The 22,535-nt window shown below is 48.0% G+C and overlaps 1 protein-coding gene and 1 long non-coding RNA gene across 3 annotated transcripts in view; one reads left to right on the top strand and one right to left on the bottom strand.

Moving 5' to 3' along the window:
- LOC120411437 overlaps positions 1–3,040 on the bottom strand; it is a 13,704-nt gene extending 10,664 nt beyond the window's left edge. Inside the window, exons 1-2 of the long non-coding RNA XR_005603740.1 lie at positions 2,958–3,040; positions 408–1,465 (exon numbers count right to left, since the gene is read on the bottom strand). This is a non-coding gene — a long non-coding RNA (uncharacterized LOC120411437). The remainder of the gene's footprint in view (positions 1–407; positions 1,466–2,957) is intronic.
- On the top strand, positions 2,872–22,535 carry UPF1 (UPF1 RNA helicase and ATPase). 2 transcript variants are annotated; one of them, XM_039566262.1, is made up of 24 exons: positions 2,872–3,141; positions 8,635–8,777; positions 9,136–9,225; positions 9,470–9,637; positions 10,470–10,650; positions 11,112–11,273; positions 11,853–11,937; positions 12,087–12,185; positions 12,397–12,505; positions 13,291–13,450; positions 13,564–13,682; positions 13,926–14,090; positions 14,273–14,387; positions 14,471–14,614; positions 15,495–15,708; positions 15,888–16,005; positions 17,103–17,259; positions 18,137–18,279; positions 19,034–19,208; positions 19,902–19,983; positions 20,620–20,781; positions 20,896–21,113; positions 21,482–21,604; positions 21,703–22,535. In XM_039566262.1, exons 1-23 carry the CDS (start codon positions 2,917–2,919, stop codon positions 21,599–21,601), a joined length of 3,354 nt encoding a protein of 1,117 aa, XP_039422196.1. In that variant the 5' UTR covers positions 2,872–2,916; the 3' UTR covers positions 21,602–21,604; positions 21,703–22,535. The 2 variants fall into 2 exon arrangements, with proteins under 2 accessions (XP_039422196.1, XP_039422195.1); XM_039566261.1 differs by having other exon boundaries at positions 12,388–12,505.

Here is a 22,535-nt window from a genome sequence, read left to right as displayed (position 1 = left end):
CACCCTCACTTCCCCCTAACCTGGATTGTTTCCTCCCAGGATAAAAATATCCCTTTTTTCCCCCCCTTTTTGCCAGGCTGGGCTCCATTGGCTGTGCCCCCCTCACGTCACGGTGCCATTCCAGCACTATCTCCATGGCTGGGAATTCCTGGAGACCAATCGCTTCCTCCCTTCCCCTCACAGCTTCTTCCCAGCCCCGAGTGGGGGATGCCAGCAAATCCCAGAGCTGCTGGGCTTTGGAATTCAAATCAGGTTCAAGGAAAGGCCTCTCGTTATTTCCAGCGCTGGGATTTCTCCCAACACTTCAAACTGCTCGGGTTTGTCACTCATCATTAGCACCTCGGGATAATCACCTGCACATTTTCACCTCCTGCAAGCAGAAAACATCTTTTAAAATATTAATTTACCTACATTTCTTCTCTTCTTATGGTTCTGTCTTGTGAATTCCAGCTTCTGATCTGCAGGAAAATGGGAAACTCGGTGCCGTTTTCAGGGAATTGTGCCAGTTTTCCCAAGTGTTGCCTTTTTAAATTCCGTATTGGCTGCACAGCAGTCAAGCCCAGTGAGTCACAGTGCCTTCCCTCTGCAGCAGCCCAGATTTGAGGGAGAAAACTTGCACAAAACACACACACACACACACAAAAATACAGTCTGAGAGCTTTGTAGCCTGGGTGTTGTCTCCATTTTACCCTTAAAAGCTTCAAAGTGGCCCCCAGAGCTTCCAGCGCATGAAATTCAAATGCCTCTGCTCTGTGTTGGTGTAAAGACAATTTCAGCCTCCAGTTTAAACACAGCACCACGAACACGCAGTTTGGTTTTTCCAGCTGCTTTTCCAGCCTCTGCTGTTCCTTCTGGCCAGGCCCAGGCTGTGGTGGGGGATCTGAGGCTTCAGCACCTCAGACAGCAGCACCCAAGTGTCCCCAAGGCCATCCTCAGGGGACAAATCCACCTCCTGCCGCCACAGGAGCTGCAATTCCCGGGGAGGTTTCCACGCCACTTGTCCTTAAAGGCACCGTTATTCCCTGAGTTGTGGCAGGGACAGGGAGAGGAACCCGGCAGAGCAGCAGAACTTTGATCCCTTTCCAAGACTTTTGAGGATTCTGTCAAGCAGCCAAACGTTTCGAGCACGTTGTGTTTATTAATAAATAAAGCGTTCGCAGCAAGCAGCCACCTGGCTTTGCACATTCTTTTCCCTCCGGTTCCACTTTCATCCTCAAATGTTATTTCACACTTTCTCCCCGTTACGCTTTGGTCTGAACAGTTTATTCTACTCAGAGGCTTAAAAATTAGATTAATTCAGTCTCTCTCTACAGAAGCGGTGACTCCTGTGTTCTCTTGACTTGTTTTTCCCCCTCCTTTTGCTGCACAGTATTCCCAGGACAAGGATGTTTTCCAATCTCCATCTACATCTTTTCAGCCCACCAGCTGCAGATCTGGTACATGTTGTTTCAGGCCGGGCTTTATCCTACACCAAAAGCAAGAATATAAAATCAAAGTTATTTATAAGAGAAGGTACATACTTGCATCTTAACTTGGTAGGGAAGAAGGACTGAATATCCAGCCTTTCCCAACACAGAAGTCCTCTTAAAAGGGATTTATTGTGTGCTGATCAAATGGAATAAGAGTAAATCCAGAGCTTTTTGTTTATTCAGGGATAGAAATGTGGCGCTTTTTTGCACAACCCTGACCTCGGAAAATCCCCAATCCAGCACCCTCAGAGCAGCTCAGCTTTCTCTCAGGGGTATGGGGTATTACAGGTGTAGCAGGAATTACAGCTGAAGCAGGTATTACTGTAATTCCCGATTCTTAATTCCCACTTAACCCCCTGTGTCCCTCCCGTCAGTCCCAACAGGAACAGGCAGAGCTGGCAGCTCATGCGGGGCACAGGGCATGAAGGGACCGCACTGTCACCGCAGGGTCACCCATCACAGCCCCCTCATCTCCTCACAAGCGCCCAGAGCCACCGCATCCCCCTCAGCGACCTCTCCACCACCTCAGCCCCCACAGCTCCCGCCCCTCATCTCGACGTCCCATTGGCTGCAACAGCCGTCACTCAGACCCAACCCCCGCCCACAAGCTAATCTCAATAACCCATTGGCCTCCACAGCCGTCACTCAGATACGAGCCCCGCCTCCTCAACGTGTGCGATGGGTCGGCGGGCGCCCCCCCCCGCCCTCTCGCCCTCATTGGCTGCCACACCTGTCACTCACTCAGAATCAAACCCACCCCTCCGTGTGTGTGCGCACACCCCCCCTCTCCAGGCGGCTCTAAACGCTCCCCCACCCCTCCTTTCTCCTCATCTCGATGGTCCATTGGCCGCCGCCCGCAGCACTCAGGGCCCAACGCCGCCCATCCCCACCGCGTGCAGTGGGCGGGCGGGGCGCGCACCCCTCCGTCCCACGAGCCCATTGGCTGCCGCCCCCGTCACTCAGCGCCGAGCGCCGCTCCCGCCCTCCCGCGGGCTGCGGGGAACGGGCAGCGCTCCCCCTGGCGGCCGTGCGGGGCCTCGTACGTGCTGCGTGTGCGTCACCCCTGCCCGCCGCCCCCTCCCTCCCTCCCTCCCGCGCGCGCGCTGCCGTCGGCGCGTCCCCCGCGCGCGCTCCGCGTCACCGCTCACGGGCCTGGCGCGCGGCGGCCGCGGCCGGACGGACACTCGGACCCGGCCGGACAGTCGGACGCGGCCCCGCTCCTCTCCCTTCTCCCGCCCGTTGGCTCCGGGGCCGCCCGGCGACCCGGCCCGAGCGCGGCGGCGGCGGCGGGTTCGTTTTTGTGTGTGGGGGGGGGCGCGCGGCCTGGTGCGCGCGGCGGATCCCGCCGCTCGCGTAGCGCGGCCGCCCGGGCTCGCTGAGGGGGAGGCCCGGGGTTGGGGGGGGGGGGTGGGAGCGAAGGCTCCCGGGGAGAGGAAGCGCCGCCGCCATGAGCGTGGAGGCGTACGGCCCCAGCTCGCAGACCCTCACCTTCCTGGACACCGAGGAGGCCGAGCTGCTCGGCGCAGACACACAGGGCTCCGAGTTCGAGTTCACCGACTTCACCCTCCCCAGCCAGACCCAGACCCCGCCCGGGCCCGGCCAGGCGGGGCCGGCACAGGGCCAGGGGCCCCCCGGCGCGGGGCAGGGAGCGCCGGGCCCGCTGGAAGCGCAGGTGAGGGGGGTCGTGAGGCGGCGGAGGAGAACCGGGGGGTCCGGAAGGGGCGGGCGGCGTTGGGCGCTCGGGGCCCCCCGGGCCGGGCGGGGAGCGGGAACCGCGTGTGGAGGGGCCCCGGGAGCCGGAATTGGAGCGAGTTACTCCAGGGAGAAAACTTGAGGCCGGCTGGCTGTGTCGCGATAGTTGTGTCGTTGTGATAGGGAGCTGAAAAAAACACCGAGGGTGCGTGTTAGTTTCAGGTTCTTTTTCCTTAAAACAAACACGGCTTTGGGTGGTGTTTGGTTATCGAAAGTTCAGTGCTGAGGAAATTCGGCTGGTTTACTTCCTGTCGCTAAAATGCGCTTTAATTTCTTCTTATTATTACTATTATTGCTATTTTTTTTTTTTCATTAATTTCCCCTTTTTTTGCTGCACGGCTGTTGGGCTGGTTTGTTTGGGGGTTGTATGGCAGGGACAGGCCTGAGACAAGTTCTGAGCTCTGTTTCCTCGTGGCTTAAAAACAGGTTTTAGTTTGGGGGTTTTTTATTTATTACATTTTGTTGATGGTTGGTACGCAAAAGACAATGAAATTGTATTTATTTAACAATTCACAGCTCGAAGGTGGGGGAGGAATTAGGATTACAGCTCATAAGAAGTGGTGCAAATGAAGATAACAATCTCAGTGTGCCCATAGTAAACAACAAAAACACTGAAGAACTCTCCTGTATTTTTTAAAAAGCCACACTTTTCTCCAGTTTAAAGATCATGGAATATTCAGTTTCTTTACAGACTCCTGAAATCCTGTTATTAACAGTTAAATGCTTGTGCATCACCCACGTGTTAAGGGATGAGTTTAAAGAGGCGAGCTTTAAGTGAGTTTTTATCCCCAAACCAAACATCCTGAACCTGGTTTTTGTCCTTTTACTTGCAAAACCTGCCCCAGCTGGGTCTGTGAGTGCAGCAAAGTGGGAGCAGGGAGCACCTCCAGCTCCACAGGTGTGCAGTGCAGGACTGAGGGAGGTTTTATCCTGTCCTGGGGGGTTATCCCAGCACAAATTGAATATTTTTTTATGCCTGAAAGTGCTCAGTGGCAGCAGGGACGTGCTCAGGTCACAGGGTTTGTAAGGCAGAGTCAGAGAGCCCTGGGCTGTTTGGTTTTTTTCTGTTTATTTGCAGCATTTGGATTTGGTAGAATTTATCCAATTTGGGCATTGAGAGATCAGAAATATTTTCTGCCAGGAATAAAATCTTTGTGTACATTCAGACTATACATTAAATGACTAAAAAGAGCATTTGAATAAAGTTTAATTTTAAGGCTTTAATGGGTTGTGATCACTCCAGAACTCCCAGTAGAGAATATGTGGCCAAGGAGAAGAAAAACCACCTCAAAATAAGCCTCATAAGCTAAAAGTCCAGACAAGAGGATTATTAGTTGGTCTTTTCTTTTTGTCTAAACATGTTTGAAAACTCTTTGAAGCCAAAGTAAAAAAAAGTAATAAAAGATCTGGAGAGCACATTCAGGTACTGGTTTTGTCTCCTGGCAAGAAGGAGGGGGTTTTATGTTGATGATTTTTTTTTAAACCAGGGTGTATTTAGGTTTCTGCAAACTTTTGTGGTCATCCTGGTCCTCATTTTGATGTTAGAAATGTCATTTTTGGGGAGGAGGGATGGACCTGTTGCAACAGGGGCTCTCAGAGGTGGAACAGGCACCGTTTCCTCTTGAGCAAAGTAAAACAAACCCCAGGATCTGCTCAGACCTGTCCCTTTTCAACGGGCTCAGGACTGATAAAATCAGAATTCAGGTGGTTTTTTAAAAGGTTCTGGGCAAAAGTTTTGCTGCCCTCACCAGATCATTGAAGTTATTTGTGCTTTTTGGCAGAGGGCATCTTAAATAATAACTTCTCCAATTGATCAGGTTTTGCTTAATGAAATATTAGCCCTGTGATTATAATTAAAGCTAATTAAATAAATATTTGGAGCTGAGGAATATTGTAAACTTCTGCTCTGCTGTTTCTGGTGTCTTTTTAAAAAGATGAGTTGAACAGTGCAGAGCACCTCATTTTTTAGAAAAGCGTGGTGGATTTAGTCTAAAAGAACTTTCTTTCTCAACCTATACTTAATTAATAGTTTAATAGTGTTAAAATTGATTAGTATGCAATTGACAAAAGTAAGAGTAGAGCAGAAACATTCCCTGTTGTTTTTGGTTTTTTCAGAAAATTCGGTTTCCGTTTTTTCCTAGAATTCAATAAACATAAGGATCGATTTTCTTAAGTATTTTAAGAGGAGTCTAAAAGTTGCTCAGAAGTGTCCAAGGCCAGGTTTGAGCAACCTCGGGTCATGGAGGGTGTCCCTGGATGGGCTTTAAGGTCCCTTCCAACCCCAAACCATCCTGAGATTCTCTGGAATTCTCATTCCTGCCTCATTTTTTCACTCCTGCGGGTGGGATTTTGCTGATGGGTCCCACAGTGTGGATGTAACTCAGCTCCTGGAGTGGCTCAGGGAGGCTGGGGCAGCTCTTAGGTTTGTGGTCTAGCCTAGGGAGGCTGGATTTAATTTCCAGTCCTAACAAAGGCTGTTTTGTCCAGGCCAAATGAGTCCTTGTTGCTCAGGTCCCATCTGGAAGCTCCACTCCCTCCCAGGGGTGAGGCTTTCCCCAACATCCACTTCCTCCTTTGGAAAGGGAAAGCAAATCACCCTCACTGAGGGATTACAGCAAAGCTCAGGCAATGCTTTATAGCTCTAAAGAAAAGAATTACAAATAATAACAGCTGCCTTTGCCATACAACTCCAAAAATGTGGGGTTTTTTCAAACTGTGAGGGGGAATTGCCTGAGCTGGGACATTGTGGTGTTGAAATCCATCAGCAGGATGGGGCTGAAGCCTTGGTACAGAACTTTTCTAGCAAAATACCTGCTGAAGTGCAATTAAAGTTCTTGTTGCAGCTTGAAATGCACCACTTTAAAGCAGAGCTGCATGAAGTGGCTGCAGGTGTGTTCACCTGGGGCTCTGCTCCTGGGCTGGGTGGGGTGTGGGAGCCAGGAGCAGGAATGGAGATGGGAATATTCTCTTGCCACTGATCTGGGGACTCACAGGCAGCAGAGTCCTGGAATGATTTGGGTTGGAAAACCTTAAAGCTTAAAAGTCCTAGAGGCAGGGACACCTTCCACTGTCCCAGGGTGCTCCAAGCCCCATCCAGCCTGGCCTTGGGCACTCCCAGGGATGGAGCAGCCACAGCTTTCCCGTCCCCCACTGGTTTCTATCCTTTAACTCAGTCCCTGGCCCTTATTTTCCCTCCCAGTGAGTATTTTGGAGGCCAGGAGAGGAGTGAGGAAGGCCCCAGGATTTCGGGAGTAGTTTAGTGGCACCTCAGCGCTCAGCCTGGAGCTGCCAAACTCGCTGTGCCAGAAGCTGCAGCCAAGGCTTTTTAAAATAGAGAAGCGGCCCCCCTGCCACCACAGCTGCTGGTGCCAGAGTTTTAATCCTATGCACATAGGCTGACATCACAGGAGGGTTTGGAACAATCACTTCCTCATTGTGAGCCTGCCAAGGGCTGGGACTGCGTTCACAGGACAGGTGACATCACTGCTGCCTCCCTGAGGGCTGGGACAGCACAGTCACTCCTGCACGACTTGCACTTGGAATTTTTTCATTTTCTGCCTTTAAAAAACCCCAAACCAAACCCAAACTTCGCTGCTTTTTTTTTTTTTTTTTAACAGGAAGTCAGTTTTTTATGAGCACTCCAACAAAATGTATTAAAATCGACTGATCTTAAAGCAATGCATTGTGATTCTTTGGGATAGAAATGCCTGGGAATGCTTGTAAGGAATTCAGATCAGCTTTGGCTTTGGAATTCCATCTGTGCCACGATGAGTTATTAAGTTATCTCGCTGTTTTATAAAATGGCTTTATCAATTGGAAATGGATATTTCAAGTGGATATTTATCTGCTCACATCTGTGCAGATGCTGTTCCACAGCGAGCTGATGGGATTTGCCTTCATCCCACTAATGGGGTTGTGCTGCTGCTGCTGCTCCTTCAGTGGGGTTTTATTCCTTTTTCCATCTTGCCTTTTGCACGTTTGGTTCCTTTTGGCTGATTCTTTCTATTAAAAAAGGCAGAGCTTGGAGATAACGTCAATAAAAAGCCAGCCCATTTATTTAGATGGTGTTTTACAAATGCTCTTCATTTCATTTGCAGAGATGGAAACGGAACTGGTGGCTTTGAGGGCAGGTCCTGACGGCTCAGGGCAAATGTGGAGTTTGGTTTTGAGTTTAACTCTTGCAGTTGGCTGTTAAATTTTTAATCTGGAGTCTCTCTAAGTGAGAAATAGGCTGAGTTTGCTTCGCTTCTGAGTTACGGCTTGAAAAGGGCAACTTTTTATTTATTTTTTAATTTCTTTTATAAAAGCTTTAGTGTTCTCCCTGGGAGCAGCTTTCTGTCAGAATGAAGTTGCATCTACCAGATAAATTGCATTAAATCTAAGTTGTTAAAATATTGTATTCGTAGATAAAGGCCTTGAGTGATTTTTGTCCTGTTTAGCTGGTTAAAATTTATGAATAAATCTTACTCTCAGAAACATCAGGGGGGTGTTAATGATCCCTGTGATGGGGAAATGACCCCAGCACTCCCCTCAGATGTGCTGTGAATATTACAGGCAACCCTTTCCCACATTTTCCACTCAAAATGAACATGGATTAGGATAAACGTATCCCCATTCAGCTTTTGGTGGGCTCTTGGCTAAAGAAGGCAAAGAATAAAGTGTCAGAACCAAGTTTTGGGGTCTTTCCCAGCATAATGTTGAGGTGCTAAAGCCCCTCAGGGATGGAGAAATTAAACCAGGACACCTGGGAAGCCCAAGGGGCAACACCTGCAGTGGCCATGCCAAAATCCCAGCGTGACATCCACACCTCCTGGTGGTAAAAGTGCCAAAAAAAGGAGTTATTTTTAACAGGAGAAAGGCTGGGTGTGGGAAAGTTGCTGACACAGCACCAAATGTTGCAGAATTCCATGGTTCTGGCAGTCCATGGTGGATACAGAACAGGACTAAGCAGGGAAAGTCCTGTGCAATAAAGATCCTGTTTCCAGGTGGATCCCTGGAATAAAAAGAAGGGTGAGAAAACAGCTGCTGGAATTGTTGAAATGGAATTTTGTTATGTAAGACTGTGGAAAAATATAAATGCTGAAAAGCAATCTGATTTTTTTTTTTCCTGCTTATCAGTTGGAGTTTAAATAATCCTGTGAAACAGGAGGTAATGGAGCAAGTGTTGATTATAGGATTGTATGGAAAAATACAATCTGCAGGAAAGCAATCTCCTCCAGTTAACTTTTTCCAACTTATCAGTTGCAGTTTAAATAATCCTGGAAAACAGCAGTTGATGAAGCAAATATTGGTTATATAATGGGTGTGTTTCAGCTCTTGGCAGCATTTTTCTGTGGAGATTTTTAAATGGCACACAAGATTTTGGGTTGAAGAGGAGTTTGGGGTTTATTTTGGGTGTGCACCTCCATTCCAGGTGAATGGTCCTGATGGAATCCTGCAGAATGGAGCTGTGGATGAGAACGTGGCCAAGACCAGCCAGCTCCTGGCAGAGCTCAACTTTGAGGAGGATGAAGAGGACACTTATTACACCAAGGATCTCCCTGTGCACGCCTGCAGGTGAGAGCCAATCCCTGAGAATTCCAGAGGGAGGGAAAGGTGGATTTTGGGAACAACTTCCTGTGCTGCTCTCTGAGTTCTCATCCAGATGTGGAGCTGCCACATCCACTTTTGGCCACCTCTGAGCTCCCCTGGGAATAAATCCCAGGCTCAGCCAGCCCAGTGGTGGGAAGTTTTAAAATATTTGTGGCTCACAACAGAAATTTGGCTCCTCTTTGATGCTTCTCCCAACACTGTTGTTCCCCAATTTCCACTTCCCCTTATTTTTGTGCACTGTAAATTGAGTTAGAGCTTGGATTTGGATTTTCCTCTAAGTAAGTAGCCAATCACTTCCTGTTTTTTTCCCTTGGAATTGCAGTTACTGTGGGATCCATGACCCTGCCTGTGTGGTTTACTGCAACACCAGCAAGAAATGGTTCTGTAACGGGCGTGGAAACACATCTGGCAGGTAAATGGGGAAATGATGGAAATAAAAATGGCAGTTGTGTACCCATTTCCTCTCCTTTCACACTCAAAGCATCCATGCACTGAGAAACTTCTGGAACTGTTCCCAACATCTTTGCTTGGATGGAACGAGGCAGATCCTACCAATGTCTGCCACCATAAACAGATTTGTGTTTTAATAACTAATAATCAAGACTAAATGTGATTTAGCTGTGAGATTGCTATAAACCTGTGCTGTTTGCTTGCAGCCACATTGTGAATCACCTGGTGAGAGCCAAGTGCAAAGAGGTGACTCTGCACAAGGATGGACCTCTGGGAGAGACTGTCCTGGAATGTTACAACTGTGGCTGTCGGAACGTTTTCCTCCTCGGCTTCATCCCAGCCAAGGCTGACTCTGTGGTGGTTCTGCTGTGCAGGTGAGAGAAGGCCTTTGCTGCCAACTCTCCTGCATAATCTGGTTTTTAAAAAGCAACCCTTGCTTTCATTTTGTCCCAAAATGTGTTTTATGTTCTGGTTTGCCACCCTTTTTCCTTCAGGTGGTCATAGAGAGTTCAGGAGGGCAGGTGGATAATGCAGCAAAGGGAGTTCTGTTACGCTGGGCAAACATCTTAGTTCTGTAGAAAAGTATTTTTCCAAACTTGTGCATTCCTTAATGGAAGAAAGGAGTTTTTTCCCTCTTTTTTGAGCTTTGGAAGAGCCACAGATCAGTTCAGGAAGTGACTCTGGAGCCATGGAACAGTGACTCTCCCTCAGGGTGTTTTTCTCTCAGCTCACAGAATCATTTGAGACCACAATAAATCAGAAATTGTTCTGACAGGCTCAATCAGAAATGAAAATTTATAATTGTGTGTGTTTTAATTCAGTGCTGTCACTGTGTATCTGACAGTAGAAATTGTGTTTCTGTGAAAGGAGTTCTGTTTGGGAAATAATCCCATTTTCTGATCTGTGTGTGCACAATCCTTATGGATTGTAACCACCTCCGAAGGTGTCATATTTAATATTTTAAATGCAAACCTTTTCAGTCCTAGAAACACCCAACAACACTTCTCACAATCCTGACCCTTCCCAGTACTGAAATAGCAAATACTGAAAAATGAATTTTCCCAGCAGACTGGGGTTGTTCTGCTGGTTTTTTCCTGTTTCTTGAGTAGTTTCAGGAGCACACCAGCCCTGCTTTTACCCTCCACGCCAGGCTTTTCCTTACACTTGTCTAATCTCCCAATACCTTGCCGTGTTTTGGTTGTGCAGGCAGCCGTGTGCCAGCCAGAGCAGTTTAAAGGACATCAACTGGGACAGTTCCCAGTGGCAGCCCCTGATCCAGGACCGCTGCTTCCTTTCCTGGCTGGTGAAGATTCCGTCGGAGCAGGAGCAGCTCAGGGCCCGGCAGATCACAGCCCAGCAGATCAACAAACTGGAAGAGCTCTGGAAGGTACAGCCTGGGGGTTTTTGGGGGATATATTTTACCAATTCTGATTTTTTTTTGAAGGAAGGACAAGACTTTTAGGAACTCTGTAATGCAGAAATCACACAAGGTTTAAATCCTGCTGTGCCACTGGGAATTGGTCAAAGGATTCAGGAAACTGTTGAAAGCTTCACCAACTTGAAAAGCAGCTTTCCTTGCTCATATCTTCCACATATCTCTGCCTTAAGTGATGCCCAGCAGAGCAGGGAATTGTTGCCCCATTCAGTTACTGGGTTTTTGAGAGGTTTTGTGTCCATCCTTTAAATTTAAACTGGGTTTAACCATGACTTGTAGTGCCTCGGTGTAGTTTTAAGGGTAGTTCCACCTTGATATCACTCCCTGTATCAGTAAAACACAGTTCTATCAGTCCTGCTGTCACTTTCTATACTTCAGACTTTGAAACAAAGCATCTGTGCTTTGAATTCCAGGAAAATCCATCTGCAACCCTCGAGGACTTGGAAAAACCTGGTGTTGATGAGGAACCCCAGCATGTCCTGCTTAGATATGAAGATGCTTATCAATACCAAAATATATTTGGTCCTCTGGTCAAGCTTGAAGCAGATTATGACAAGAAACTCAAGGAATCTCAGGTAAAATGTGTGAGATTTGCCTGTTAGAGGGGCTGCTGATCATTCTCTGGTGTCAAACGTGGTCACTTCCCAGCACAACAGGAAACCTTGAGTGAAATAAATAAATATCTTAATTGTTGTGATAATCAGCATTGATGGTGCTGTCTGATAGCAGGGGGAGGAGAGGAAAATCCTCACAGTGAGGGTTTTTAAGAGCTTGAAACACTTGGGAACTTCTCACCTTTTCTGTGTTAAAGTTTTTTCTGTCCCAGAACTGCAGCTTTTTGTTACCCTCAGAACCTGCAGTTCTCTGTCAGGGAAATGGGAATTCTGGGAGGTCCTGGAAACATTTAATGAGTGTTTGAAGGGTGGGAGAATTACACAGCTGGTGAGCGGGACTTTGTTTCTCATCATTAATTCTTGTAGAACAGAATTCACCTTCTGCAGGTGCTGTGAACTCAGCCACAGGAATAAATACAGATTTTTGTGATGTTGGAACAGCAAGTTTTGTTATTTCTCCACTGTTTTGAAGCACAGGACTGTGGTGGTTGGCAAACAGCTCTTCAAGAACATAATAGGTGCTTTTTTTTTTACCCTCAGACCCAAGATAACATCACAGTCAGGTGGGACCTGGGCTTGAACAAGAAGAGAATTGCTTATTTCACTTTGCCAAAGACTGATTCAGGTAAGGACACCTCGATTGTCTCTTTGTCAGGGTTTTTTTTTCTGTCTGCTGAATAAAATCAGTGTTCAGAGCACTCTGGGGATTGGCCTGGGATAGCTCTGGAAGGTTTTTGTGGTTGCTGAGAGCTTTTTTTTGTCCTTCCTTTGCAGACATGCGCCTCATGCAAGGAGATGAGATCTGCCTGAGGTACAAGGGAGACCTGGCCCCCCTCTGGAAAGGAATTGGGCACGTTATCAAAGTTCCTGATAGTATCCTTTACTTAGAGAGAGCCCTCAGCAAGGCCAAGCCAAGGCTGGAGTCGTTAAGAAAGTCATTAATTATGTCCAAAAGTAATTCTCAGCTGATTTTAAATTTGTCGGGGGGAAGCGGGGGGGCGGAAGTGCTGAAGAAAATCACCAAAATTGGGAAGAATAAAATTCAAATGTTTGCTCTAAATTACTACTTAACGAGGTTCTACAGATTATGGTGATGAGATAGCCATCGAGCTGAGGAGCAGCGTGGGAGCTCCCGTGGAAGTCACTCACAACTTCCAGGTGGATTTTGTGTGGAAATCGACTTCCTTTGACAGGTATTGAGGCAGCACCTCGGAACTCGGCAGGCACTGGATGCACTCGGTGTAGATTTTTTGTTCTTTGCCTTCAGGGAGTGTTTTTGAGCAAAAAAAAATTGTCTTGCTTTGGCACCACCCATCAGAAATCCCAGTGTGTGGTGAATGCCTGGCACCTGGTTCAGAGAGCCTGACTTGGGCTAGAAGTGGAATCAATGGCATAAAATGGCCAATTGTTCTCATTTTGAAGGGTTTGTTGCAAATACATCAAAGGAGGAAATTTACCTTGTGTTTAATTAGAAACATAAGAAGGAAAACCATTTTGTAGTTCAGCTTCCTGAAATTGCTTTAAGTAGTTAAAATTTCAGAATTTGGCTGTGGGGCCCACAGGCTTCAGCCGTGTCTGTGTTTTGTAAGACAGCAGTTGGCTTCTTATCCTATTACTAGAATTCCCTATTATTAGTATATCCTATTGTTATTATCTCCTCTTATCCTTTTATTTTATTCATTATGGTTGCAAATTTTCTTCAAATCTTTCACCTCAAATTACTGTCACAGCTTCTGTCAGCACAGGCTGGTTCCTGTCCACATTTTTCTGGGAATACCTTGTAATTTTCACATGGGGGAAAAGGCAAAATCTGTGTTCTCAGTGTGTCATTTTTGTGATTTTAATTAGTGCTGGATGTTGTTCTCTTTCCCATTTGCGCCTGGTGTCTGATTACCCTCCCTGTAGGACACCTGTGGGTGGTTGACTTGAGGCCACACTTACCTTTAGGAATGATTTTCCTGCTTTTCCCTCATTTCAGAATGCAGAGTGCTCTGAAAACATTTGCAGTGGATGAGACCTCGGTGTCTGGCTACATCTACCACAAGCTGCTGGGCCACGAGGTGGAAGATGTCATCATCAAATGCCAGCTGCCAAAGCGCTTCACAGCACAGGGACTCCCTGATCTCAACCACTCTCAGGTAACCTCATCTCCTCTCACTGTACAGGATGAGAGAAAGGGTTTATAAATAGAGCTTAAACAACTTAGATCCTGTGCTTTGAATGTTGAATAGCAATAAACCTTATTTTTTAGGTTTATGCTGTCAAGACTGTCCTGCAGCGTCCTCTGAGCCTTATCCAGGGTCCCCCTGGCACTGGGAAGACAGTGACATCAGCCACCATCGTGTATCACCTGGCCAGGCAGGGCAATGGGTGAGAGCTGCTCTCTCTGAAGCTTTAGGAATGAGGCTACTTGATTCATGCAAAGCATCACCTTGATTTTAAAACCAAAAATCATTTGTATCATTGAACTGTATTTTCTGGGGGGACTTGGGGTCCTTTCACAAAACACCCTCCCCCGTATATTTTTAGGGGATATGTCATTATTTATATTTTATTGCAAGTTTAATGGAAAAAAAATTCCAGTTGATTGAGAGTTTGGGGTGATTTTTGCAGGCCTGTGCTGGTGTGTGCCCCCAGTAACATCGCTGTGGATCAGCTGACGGAGAAGATCCACCAGACTGGCCTCAAAGTGGTTCGTCTGTGTGCAAAGAGCCGCGAGGCCATCGACTCACCCGTGTCCTTCCTGGCACTGCACAACCAGATCAGGAACATGGACAGGTGAGGAATGAACGAGAACCTCAATTTTAGTGTTTAAGATGGACACAGCTGATGGGCATTGTCACCCTTGCACCGTTATTTGCTTGATGGAATTACTTCTGCTTTAGTTAAAAATCACTTTCACTGCAATCCTACAAAGTTGGTGGTTGGGCTGTGAAGCAAAACTCCTGCTTTTTTTGCAGCATGCCAGAGCTTCAGAAGCTGCAGCAGCTCAAGGATGAGACTGGAGAACTTTCCTCTGCTGATGAGAAGCGTTACCGGGCGCTGAAGCGCACGGCAGAGCGGGAGCTGCTCATGGTGAGGCCCTGGGGCTGCCACCCCAAATCCCTGCCTGTCTGCTGATATCCCAGTGCTGATCCCTGCTTTCCTCCCTGTCCCAGAACGCTGATGTGATCTGCTGCACCTGTGTGGGAGCTGGAGATCCCAGACTGGCCAAGATGCAGTTCCGCTCCATCCTGATTGATGAGAGCACCCAGGCCACCGAGCCGGAGTGCATGGTGCCCGTGGTGCTGGGGGCAAAGCAGGTAAATCCCTGGATTCCCTCTAAAAAGGAATTTATAAACACAGCAGGAAATAGCACTGAGCACTCACATTCCCACTGTAGGTGCACAAAATGTTTTTTTTTCCATAACATAGACCTAACTGATTTTATTTTGGGTTAGCCCTGTTAGTTTTCTGTTCCCATGGCCTGGAAGGTGTTGGTGCTGTTGGAACAATCTGGAGAGTGAATAAGATTTTATATTAAAATGATCAGCTGCAAAGAGAGTGACACTAAAGGTTTCTGAGCCTTTGGGGAGATCTGAAGCTTATCACAAGTCAGTGTGATTAATTCCTAATATGTCAGGCAGTGGTTTAAACTGACAGAGAGTGGGTTTGGATTTGATATTCAGGAGAAATCGTTGCCTGTGAGGGAGGGGAGGCAACAGGTTGCACAGAGGAGCTGTGGCTGCCCCATCCCTGGAAGTGTCCAAGGCCAGGATGGAGAAGAGAAGCTCCAGGGAGACCTCAGAGTCCCTTGCAGGACCTAAAGGGGCTCCAGAAAAGCTGGAGATGGACTTGGGACAAGGGATGGAGTGACAGGACACAGGGAATGGCTTCCCACTGCCACAGGGCAGGGTTGTATGGGATATTGGGATGGAATTCTTGGCTGGGAGGGTGGGCAGGCCCTGGAATGGAATTCCCAGAGCAGCTGTGGCTGCCCCTGGATCCCTGGCAGTGCCCAAGGCCGGGTTGGATGGGGCTCAGAGCACCCCGGGACAGTGGAAGGTGGGCAGGGGGTGGCACTGACTGGGCTTTAAGATCTCCCCACCCAAATCACAGTTCCGTATTTCCCAGCAGGATATTTTTATTATTCTAAACAAGCTCCAGCAACCAAACTGAGCTATCCCCAAACTCTCCCCACAGCTGATCCTGGTGGGTGACCACTGCCAGCTGGGCCCTGTGGTGATGTGCAAGAAGGCTGCCAAGGCTGGGCTGTCCCAGTCCCTGTTTGAGAGGCTGGTGGTGCTGGGCATCCGGCCCATCCGGCTGCAGGTGCAGTACCGCATGCACCCCGCCCTCAGCGCCTTCCCCTCCAACATCTTCTACGAGGGATCGCTCCAGAACGGGGTCACCGCAGGTAAGAGGCTCCTGCAAGCCCCCCTTCCCCTCAGCAGGGATCAAAGCAGGCGTTCTCTCATCTAGCTTAGGGTTTTGAATTAAAAAAATGGCATCGCGCTCCCTTTCGAGGTGCTTTGATATGGAAATTGCAAAGTGGTGTTGCTGATTTGTTGTGTTCCCTGTTCTTGTGCTCCTCAGCTGACAGGGTGAAGAAAGGCTTTGATTTCCAGTGGCCCCAGCCTGACAAACCCATGTTTTTCTACGTGACCCAGGGACAGGAGGAGATTGCCAGCTCAGGCACCTCTTACTTAAACAGGTGAGCAAAACTCTGCTATCTAAGCTTGGCCTCAGTGTTCAGGGCAGGGCTGGTGATTCCTCAGTCAATGAATAAAACCTCCTTTGCTGCTTTAATAAAAGCTGCCAGCAAGGGGGGTGCAGCCTGAGCTGCATTTCAGAATTGGTTTGCCCTGGGCTCCTTTTTTAGCAAACCAGGAGAAAAAGGCACCAGGTGGGAGCAACTCAGAGCTGGAGTGGGCTGGGATTGTTGTGTGGAGGAGTTCTTCCCTCACTGGGTGTAGGAGCATGGGATGATGCAGTGCCTGATGTGGATGAATTTGGGCCAGCAGGAAATGCTGATCAAGTCACATTTTGAATTCCAGTAACTCCTGAAGCAGAATCCTAAATCTCAGATTTTGGTGGCAGTGCAAAATGGATGGAAATGAACTTTTTTTTCCTATCCCTTTTTTCTGCACATTCCAACTTCTTTGTCAACAAATAAACTTAAAATTTGCTCCTCTTGGGTCATGATTGTTCATGTGCCTGGCAGGGAAACCAGCCCAACTTGTGAAAAAAATATCAGCCGAGATATTTTTAATCTCATTCTGTTTCCTGAACAGCATGTGCAAGACTGGATACAGTGCAGCAGATTGTGCACAGTCAAACAGCACAATAGTTGGCTGATAGGGGGCATTGACATTCAAAACATTCTATATTTAAAGCTTTAAGATAAAGCAGCTGAAGGATCTGGGGGATGTTTGGAATGATGTTGATTATAAAAGTTACACGTGTACATTCAACTCCAGCAAGAAATTTCATTTGGAATTAGCGGGGTTTGCTGTTCCAGGAAGTCCTGTTGTGCAGTTCTGAGAAGGTGGGGGTGAAATTTGTGTTTTTTCTGAGATCTCTGAGATGTTGGGTCTAGCCCCAAATTCCTCTGTGCCTGTCCTGAGTGAGGAGGTGACGGGTGCTGAATGTTCCTGCCGAGCTTGAGCCGAATTAATTGGCGGTGCTTGAGCAAAATTGATCTTTCTATTGAAGCATCCTCACGTGGAAGGCTTTTAGATCCCATTAACTTGCTAAAAACTGAGCCCTAATGCCCTGATCCTCCTTGGTTGACCCAATCTGCCTCTCCAGGACGGAAGCTGCCAACGTGGAGAAGATCACCACGAAGCTGCTCAAAGCTGGGGCCAAACCTGACCAGATTGGCATCATCACCCCCTACGAGGGGCAGCGCTCCTACCTGGTGCAGTACATGCAGTTCAGTGGCTCCCTGCACACAAAGCTCTACCAGGTACTGGGCTGCACAGAAGCCCAAAAGGCACAGATTGTGAAATTCTCAGTATTTTTATGTTTACTCCATCTTCAGGCTCTTGGTCGGTGTTGATTCATTTTTCAATTTTTAAGCTGGATTTGGTTAAAATCGAGAAGAGTTAGGAGGTGCCAGTGGGAACAGGTAAAGGAGGAAGCCCTGCTAAAATCTGTGTGGAAAGAGCCTCCAACAAATCCTCTGAGGCACAGGAGGGAGAGGTCACTGGGGCTCCAGCTGTGGAAAACCTTGTGCCTTCATCAACTCCCTGTGCCAAGGGACGTGCAGGAAACCAAGCAAATAAATCCTGGTGGCCACATGATTTATTTGCTTGGGAACATGTCCTGCCAGCAGTGAACTCCTCCACCAAACATAAAAATGAGCTGCTACAAACAGGACAGTTATTATGTTTAATATGGCCTTGTTTTGCAAGACTGAGAACTTGAGCAGTGTTTTCACTGCAGGGAAACTTGGTGGAAATACTTTTCCCTGTGCCAGGAATGATGTGTCCCTCAGATTCAGGTTTCTCAGAGCTAATTTGGAGCGCTCATCCTACAAATTTTGGAACAGTCAGAACTTTTTGGCAACACCCTCAGCAAAGAGCTGCTTTCCACAGTTTTGGGGAAACAGGAGAACCATAAAGCGCTGAACATGAAAGGAATTTCTCCTGAACTGAGACTCTCTGTTCCCCTCTGGGGAAGCTGTTCAGTGCCTGGAGGAATTACCAAATCATCCCCCACTCCAAAAACAACATTTTTCTCAGATGAGGGGAAGGTTCAGTGCGTGGCCAGAGCGTTTGGCAGTGCCTGTTGGTGGCAGAGCTGTTTTGCTTCCGTGATTTACATGTTTTCCTCTGTTCCAGGAAGTGGAAATTGCGAGTGTGGATGCCTTCCAGGGCAGGGAGAAGGATTTCATTATCCTGTCCTGTGTGAGGGCCAATGAACACCAGGGAATTGGGTTCCTCAACGACCCCAGGAGGCTCAACGTGGCCCTGACAAGAGCCAGGTAAAGGGACATTGGGCACGTGGAGGGAGCTGCAGGGATGGAGTGGCAGGACACAAGGAATGGCTTCCCAGAGGGCAGGGATAGATGGGAATATCGGGAAGGAATCCTTCCTGTGAGGGTGGGGAGGGGCTGGGATGGATTTCCCAGAGCAGCTGTGGCTGCCCCATCCCTGGAAGTGTCCAAGGCCAGCTTGGAGCAGCCTGGGAACAGTGGAAGGTGCCCCTGCCCATGGCAGGGGTGGCACTGGATGGGCTTTAAGGTGCTTCCAACCCAAACCATTCTGTGCCATTTTTATCTGCTCATCTCAGCCCATGTCACCATTTGGCATCAGTAGATTTTAAAAGGCACCGTGTCCTTCCCGTTCTCAGGACAGATCCCTTCCCCAGCAACCATTTCTTGGCCATTTTGCTTTTTGTAATGGATTTGATTCCAAAAAGGCTGATCAGGAATCCAGCCCGATGCTGCTTGGCTTCCCTGCTGTCTCCAGCCTTTAAAACCAGCACAGGGTGGTTTGGTTGAACACAGAGCAAGCCTGAAGGAGGAAGTTTGTGCTGATTGAGAAACTGGCTGCAGCAATCTCCTTCCAGGTGTTGAGCCACCCTCTGGAAATGATTGCTGTAAACAATTCCAGTTGCATCAGGCTCCTCCTGGAGCTCCCATTTTGCTGCCAGAGAGAAGAACCCGGGGGCTGTTCTGACATCAGCGTGGCTTTAACTGTGACCCAGTTAATTTTGCTTCCTCTGCTGTTGCACAGGTATGGGGTGATCATCGTTGGGAACCCCAAAGCCCTGTCCAAGCAGCCCCTCTGGAATCACCTCCTGAATTACTACAAGGAGCAGAAGGTGCTGGTGGAGGGGCCCCTGAACAACCTCCGGGAGAGCCTCATGCAGTTCAGCAAACCCCGCAAGCTCGTCAACACCATCAACCCCGTGAGTGACCTCCCCTGGCCCTCAGGGCTGCTGACAGCAGCCAATTAGGCCTTGATGGATTAATTAATCATAAATGGCTGCAATGAGCCACCCACACAGCCTCACACCCCCAGAAGTTTCCATTTTTGCTGCTTTTTGATGCAGCGTGACTTCAGGGGGAAGCAGCTGCTGCTGCTGCTGTCCCCAGGCTGAGCACTGGGAGAAAAGATTTCATTATTTCTTTTTAATTGCAGGATTTTATGAGGGGTAAATTCTGAGGTGAATGAAATAAAGGAACTGGTTTGTGTAGAAAGGGCAAGCTCACTTAACCCTCAAGCTGCAAGTTTTATGCTTGATTTTTAACATAAATGCTTATTTTGGGGGAGCTTGGTAGCCACCACAGACAGTGAATAAAGCAAGGGAATTATCAGGGCCTCAAAATAGACTGAAAACTCATCAAATGTTTCACAGTTTGGGAGAGGCTGCTGTAAAATCTTTATTTTTGGTGCTCAAGATGTGGCTGGAATAAGAATTAAAGGTTTTCTATGTGTTAGAATTAATGTTTCCTCAACACTTTTGTGATCTGTGGAGTTTCACTGCGTTTTTACCCCAAATAACTTCCACTGAGGTTAACTTCCACTTAACTGAGGTTGCAGTGCAAGGTCTTCTGGAAAAACAATTAGGATGAGTGCCTAATTCCCAAAATCTCTGCAGGGTGCCCGTTTCATGACCACTGCCATGTATGATGCACGGGAGGCCATCATCCCAGGCTCTGTCTACGACCGCAGCAGCCAAGGTAAAGGAAATTCCCAAAATTTACTTTTATGGGTTTATTTTTCCCCTAACCAGCCCCTGAGGTGTCACACCTTACACACTTCAAACTTGGAAACTTCTTAAATTAAACTTGTGAAACTTTTGGATTTGTTAAAGTTTTAAACTTCAAACTACAGAAAAATACAGAATTTGAGGGCTGAAAATGTTGGGGATGAAGTTGAGGGCTGAAAATATTTGAGATGAGTTTGAGGGCTAAAAATGCTTTGGATGAAGCTGAGGGCTGAAAATGTTTGGGATGAATTTGAGGGCTGAAAATCTTTAGGATCTGCCTGGCTTTTGCTCTGTGTAAATAGAATCCCAACCTGATGTGTGCAGAGCAAGTGCAAAATGAGGGGAAAAGGAGGGTGAGAAGCATTTCAGGAATCTCAGACGGTTCTGTGAAGAGGAGCTGTGGGAGTGAGCGTGTGTTGGATGAGTTTATGGGATTTCCAGGTGCGGAATAAACAGCGAGGCAGAAATGCTGGTGGCTCTTGGCACTGGGAGCTCGTCCTTTTCCACGACTGCTCCATCCTGTTCCACCCCGTTAAAATCAGGCCTAGGAACTGAGCTTGGAATATCCAGGATTCCTGCAATCCCTGTGCTTTTCCCCCTTTCCCAGGGCGCCCATCCAACATGTACTTCCAAACCCACGACCAGATCGGGATGATCAGTGCTGGCCCCAGCCACGTCACTGCCATGAACATTCCCATCCCCTTCAACCTCGTGATGCCCCCGATGCCTCCCCCGGGCTACTTCGGCCAGGCCAACGGCCCTGCTGCAGGTACGGGGGGGGGAAAAGTGGCCAGGAGCCACTTGGAAGGGATCAAATCTCTTAAAAAAATGTGGTTTTACCTATAAAACCTCTCACTGTTGGGTGGGATGAACTCTTTTCCAGGCCGTGGGGCTCCCAAAGGAAAGACCGGCCGTGGCGGGCGGCAGAAAAACCGATTTGGGATTCCTGGCACGAGCCAGTCCAACCTCCCCAACAGCCAGGCCAGCCAGGACGTGGTGTCCCAGCCTTTCTCCCAGGGCCCCCTGACTCAGGGCTATATCTCCATGAGTCAGCCCTCACAGATGAGTCAGCCTGGGCTCTCCCAGCCGGAATTATCCCAGGTGAGCGTGGCTGGAGGGATGTGGGGAGGTTTTCCTGGGGGTTGTGTTGGTGAGCCATGCCTGCACATCTCCTTCCTGAGGGAAATGAAACCGAAAGTGCTCTCGGTGACTCAGCTGCAGCATTTACACCCTGCACTTGTTGGACTCTCAAAGTGCGCAAGGGTGTGAAAGTGAAATGTTGCTTCAGCTGGGGCTTAACTTTGAGCTGATGAGCAGCTCAGAAAAACCTTAATTTGGGGAAATTCTGCACCAAAAAAAGCAGATTTTAAAAAACCAATCAAACCCTCTCAGCTTTATCATTAACCTGCTTCTGCTTTGCACTTGAGCTGACACTGACTTGGAGGCTTCCCTCACCTTTTCCCTTCCAGGACAGTTACCTTGGTGATGAGTTTAAATCCCAGATTGACGTGGCGCTGTCACAGGACTCAACTTACCAGGGGGAACGTGCATATCAACATGGTGGAGTGACGGGACTGTCACAGTATTAGAGTGTAAGAACCCCCCCGAGTCCCCCTCCCCTGATTTAACCCTTTGGGCAGGGTTTGGATGAGCAGGGCCATCCCTAACCAAGCTCTCGTTCTGCCTCCAGGTTGAGGAAGAAGAGCTAAGCTTGTGTGGAGCTTAGTTCATCAGCATTTTATTCTGGGTAATAAAAAAAATAAAATAAAATGGATACCTGTTTTCCACTGCTAAAACTGAAGCACCACTGTGTGAGAGCAACAGGAGAAAGAAACCAACCAACGGAGAGGAGAGAGAGAGAGAAAGGAGCGCGCGAGAGAGCCACTGCTAGAGCTCACTGAGACAAGGAGACTGACCGAGAGGAGAGAGAGCCCTGAAGGACTGGCTGGCGCCTCACTGGGAAGGAACTCACCCCAACAGGAGTGGTCAGCTGAGTCCCTGCTCCCCCAGTCACCCCCAGCTCCAGAGAAGGGCCTTAAAAGCAGGTTTCACTTCATTCCATACTTCTCTTTGCGAGCAGGGCATTAACTTTTCAGAGCAGATGGGGAGAGGAAAACCCTCATCTCAGAGTTGGGCTCCTTTTGCAAGGGGTACTAAAATATTTTAGCAGTAACTGTTTACATTTTAGAAGCAGAGTATCTGAGAGAGGGGAAAAGAGAGAGAGAGAGAGAGAGTCCCTGACTGGGTGACAGCCAGCCAAGCAGAAATCCAGCTGCTGCTCAACTCTGAGGTGCAGGTTTTGTTGTCCAACACTGGCTCTGAAATTTGTGTCATCGTGTCGCCCACATTCTGAACGAGGTGGTTTTAAAAGAGATTCTTTCAAAAGGAGCACTGAATTTTTTAAGAAGTTTTGTCTCTGAATTCTTAGTGGTGGACCTGGGAGATTTAGATCCTTGTTCTGAGAAGCTTATATTACAAAAAACTAAAAAAAAAACCAAAAAAAAAAAGTTTCAAACAAAAAAT

Source organism: Corvus cornix, chromosome 28, assembly GCF_000738735.6.
Source record: "Corvus cornix cornix isolate S_Up_H32 chromosome 28, ASM73873v5, whole genome shotgun sequence".
Lineage (NCBI taxonomy): Eukaryota > Metazoa > Chordata > Aves > Passeriformes > Corvidae > Corvus > Corvus cornix.
The sequence above is the reverse complement of the archived record's forward strand: the minus strand, read 5'-3'. Positions and strand labels throughout refer to the sequence as shown.

Excerpts from the sequence above, each read along its gene's own strand:
- UPF1 (XM_039566261.1), top strand. The coding sequence starts at position 2,917 with ATGAGCGTGGAGGCGTACGGCCCCAGCTCGCAGACCCTCACCTTCCTG. Across the intron at positions 3,142-8,634 it reads CGGGCCCGCTGGAAGCGCAG|GTGAATGGTCCTGATGGAAT; the intron begins GTGAGGGGGGTC and ends CCTCCATTCCAG. Across the intron at positions 17,260-18,136 it reads TGCACACAAAGCTCTACCAG|GAAGTGGAAATTGCGAGTGT; the intron begins GTACTGGGCTGC and ends CCTCTGTTCCAG.